Consider the following 3481-nt stretch of genomic DNA (forward strand, 5'->3'; position numbering starts at 1 on the left):
CGCGTCGTTACGTCTCTGACGCAGTGACGCAGTGACGCAGTGACTGTGGCGATGACGCAAGCGCAGAGTGGCTGGAATCACACGCTTCCTGGGCGTCGGGGTTGTGCGCCTCATGGTTTCCTATAGGCTAGTACAGGCGGCATTGCCGGGAATGTCTATGGTTACAGCACTAATGCATTCATTGTATTTAAAAATAATACCCCGCCCCCCCGTATACATTTGTCTGTTGACAGAAAATGAATAGGAAAGATGTAGGACCATAGCAATGATGATCTATACAACAATCTGTGTGTGGGTGTATTTATTGTATATAATTGTATTGTGTATGTACCTGGCAATGGGCTGGACACATTGCAAAAACAACAGATCAAAGGTGGACAAAGGAACAAATGAGCTCTATTGAATGCATCCCAAGAGATGAACAAATACCTATAGGAGACGAACACATAAAAGATGGGAAGATGAAATAATATAGTTTGCGCAGACGGGATATGGAATAGAGAAGCTGTAGAACGAAACGAGTGGAAATATCCAGGCAGGCCTTCATCCAGCAGATCGATAGAGACTGAGGATGATGATAACACTATAAAGTATCGTGTTTCTAGTTTGTTGGGTTGTTAGTGTATTGGCTGGTTTGCGCCCTCCTGTGCTTAGTAGGAGAATGTAAATGTGGACTAAGTGCACACAAATAGCGCAATGCAACCCATCTGCATAAACAATAATGATAGTATTTATGTTGTATTAAAGTCATTTAAAGAATGCAAGCTTTTCAAAACCTAAACATGTCAAATTCACATATTTGTCCAACTGCATAAGGGCTGGATAAGGGCGTCTGTGAAGAAATACATAAATAAATGAATAAATAAATACAAATAATAATAATAATAATAATAATAATAATAATAATAACTGGACATCATTTTGAAAGGCCTTCTCTAGAGTCTAGAGAAGACCTTTCAAAATTATATCCAGTTGGACAAACACACACATATGGCTGTTTATAGAGCGATGTAGACTTTACACTTGCTGTTATTAAAATGCTTTCTTAATCAGCTACGTGCTATTATCAATTATCTAAAACATTCAAGATGTAATCCATAGTAGTAGTTTATACAGTGTCCCGCTGTTCCCACTAGAGGGTAGACATGTCCTAATAGTTTGCAATACAGATTCAATCTGCCAAACACAAAGCCTCCATCAAGGTCTGGGGTTTTAATTTCCAGTTGGCTGGTGAATTTAAGTTTTGATTTCAGCTATGGCTTCCTTTAATGACCAACAGATTAGTTCAATGGGGGTAAGTACTGACTTATTTATTTAATCCGAAAGCAAGCAAAGAGGGACATATATGGTAATGTAGGTTTTGGAGAACTTTCTTCCTCATTAATAGAATGTAATGTATCACAGCCTCTTTCCTGCCTGATATTATAAATAATAATAGTAATGTTCTTACATTTCGAAGATCTAGATTGTATTAATTCAATTTGATTCAGATCTTACAAAAATATAAACAAAGCACTTCTTAATTAATGTGATCTTGGTAGGAGTTCATTTCAGTTGACATGTTTTCTTGTGGTTATGATCACTCTTTTTTAAATAGGCGCTATATTGGGCAGCTGGTTAATTCTGGTTTATGTCAATGATTCTATAATTAGGGCCCATGACCAAATCCACATTGATTTAAATTGTGATTTCAACTTCACGTTGAAAATGGACCGACTTGTATTCCCTCCAAATATCCAAATATTTAAATAACCCCAAAGTTTTGATAAATGAAGTGCTGGCACTTTTAATTTGAAATTGTATTGAGTGCTGTAGCCTATTTTTCTGAATAACGTACCAAACAAGCTTCTTCTTCTTCTTCTTCTTCTTCTTCTTCTTCTTCTTCTTCTTCTTCTTCTTCTTCTTCTTCTTCTTATCCTTCATCATATTATAATATTAAGGTAACTGAGTGTGCCCATGTAAATTGCCAGTACTTCCCATTTCTTGATTTACTATTTGAAAACAATGTGGGAAAATAAAGTCAGTCTGGTTTAGCAGGAATTTAAGGCGCACCTCACACGTGACTTTAAGCATGCATTTAAATAAATTCCCCAAACTGGTTGGACACAAATGATAATAAATCACTGCTCGTTACCATACATTTAAAACGCAGGGAAAATATTAGTTAGACGCTGACCCGCTACAAAGAGGTGTCACACCAGGGACATGTGACGAGAATAGTAATATTATTAGTACTTAGTAATAATATTAGTAACAATATTGAATGGATGCCAGTGGGTTTGACCATCTCAAAGTCAAACCACTGTTGCAACAGTCAACTCTGAGAAACACCATATGCTCTTGGACGGAGACGTCAGCATGTCTGCAGGCGAGAGCCAGTCTCCCCGAGAGGGGTTGAACTCTGATGAGTGTCCCGTGTGCTATGAGAGCCTCCAGACCTCCAAGAGGAAACTGAGCTGCGGACACGTCTTCTGCCACGACTGCCTGGCCAAGACACTGTCCAGCGCCAACAAAGATGGGACCATCACCCGAGAGAGCATCAACTGCCCCATGTGCAGGCACCTGACTTTTCTCATCAAACAGCCCTTGCACACCTGCACCCAGGACGAGCAGACTCTGCAGGTCCATGTCTGTCGTCCGTCCACATCAGATCCGTCCTGTGTCGTCCAACCACCAGCCTCGCATCACCTCGCCCAGTTTTTCGGACCGGCCTCTTTGGACAGCTCCGTCTCCAGACCTACCATCACAGCTGATTTTCAGATTTTTACCATTAGTGGCCAAGGTCGACCCATGGGGGCTGAGGACGTGTTCACAGTGGGCGGGCAGGCTGTCGTACTAGGACGCAGAAGAGGAGCGAGGTGCTGCCCGGTTGCCCGCTCTGTGGTTGGCGTGGTTATTTTGGCACTGGTGATGGCAGCAATAATTGTCGCAATACCTTGGATAGAACCGCGGTAGCTCTGCTGTATCGCCCTATATGTATTGTCCAGACTTTTTCCACTTTGTGACTTCCTTCGGATCATACTTTTCAAAAATAATACAATAAATCGGGTGTAATCCAAGATACATATGATTTTATTATTGATTAAGTATTGCAAATGAATCAGTAGCTCTGCAGTCATGTATTGACATTGAAGAGAAGTTGCATTCATGTCATACCAGGTTGTTTTTGTTAACCATGTAATTTATCAAAATGTTTTTTATTTAGTTTTATGAAGGAATTATGTTTTTTTTTTTTTTTTGGGGGGGGGGGGTGGTTGTTAAATTGTATATATACACACAAACAAACAAACAAACGAGAATAATAAATAAAAAATAACGCTCATATTTGTTTATCAAATTGGATTCAAATACTTCTTTAAATAAAAATGACACTACGTCAAAGCCTGATTTTAGTGGGCTTTTAAAAACAGTATTCCTTGTCAGGTAAGGATTTGTAGCATTTATAAAAGAGTAAAATTAGTTTCTGCTCAAATGTATACGG

At 39.4% G+C, this 3481-nt stretch overlaps 1 protein-coding gene across 1 annotated transcript; it reads left to right on the plus strand.

The window, feature by feature from the left end:
• Positions 1-2358: 2358 nt before the first annotated feature.
• Positions 2359-2955, plus strand: LOC136750627 (RING finger protein 222). The gene has a single exon (XM_066705749.1). It carries the CDS (start codon positions 2359-2361, stop codon positions 2953-2955), a length of 597 nt encoding a protein of 198 aa, XP_066561846.1.
• The last annotated feature ends 526 nt before the right edge of the window (positions 2956-3481 follow it).

This window comes from Amia ocellicauda, chromosome 5 (assembly GCF_036373705.1).
Source record: "Amia ocellicauda isolate fAmiCal2 chromosome 5, fAmiCal2.hap1, whole genome shotgun sequence".
Lineage (NCBI taxonomy): Eukaryota > Metazoa > Chordata > Actinopteri > Amiiformes > Amiidae > Amia > Amia ocellicauda.

Coding starts and splice junctions, on each gene's coding strand:
- LOC136750627 (XM_066705749.1), top strand. CDS start 2,359: ATGTCTGCAGGCGAGAGCCAGTCTCCCCGAGAGGGGTTGAACTCTGAT.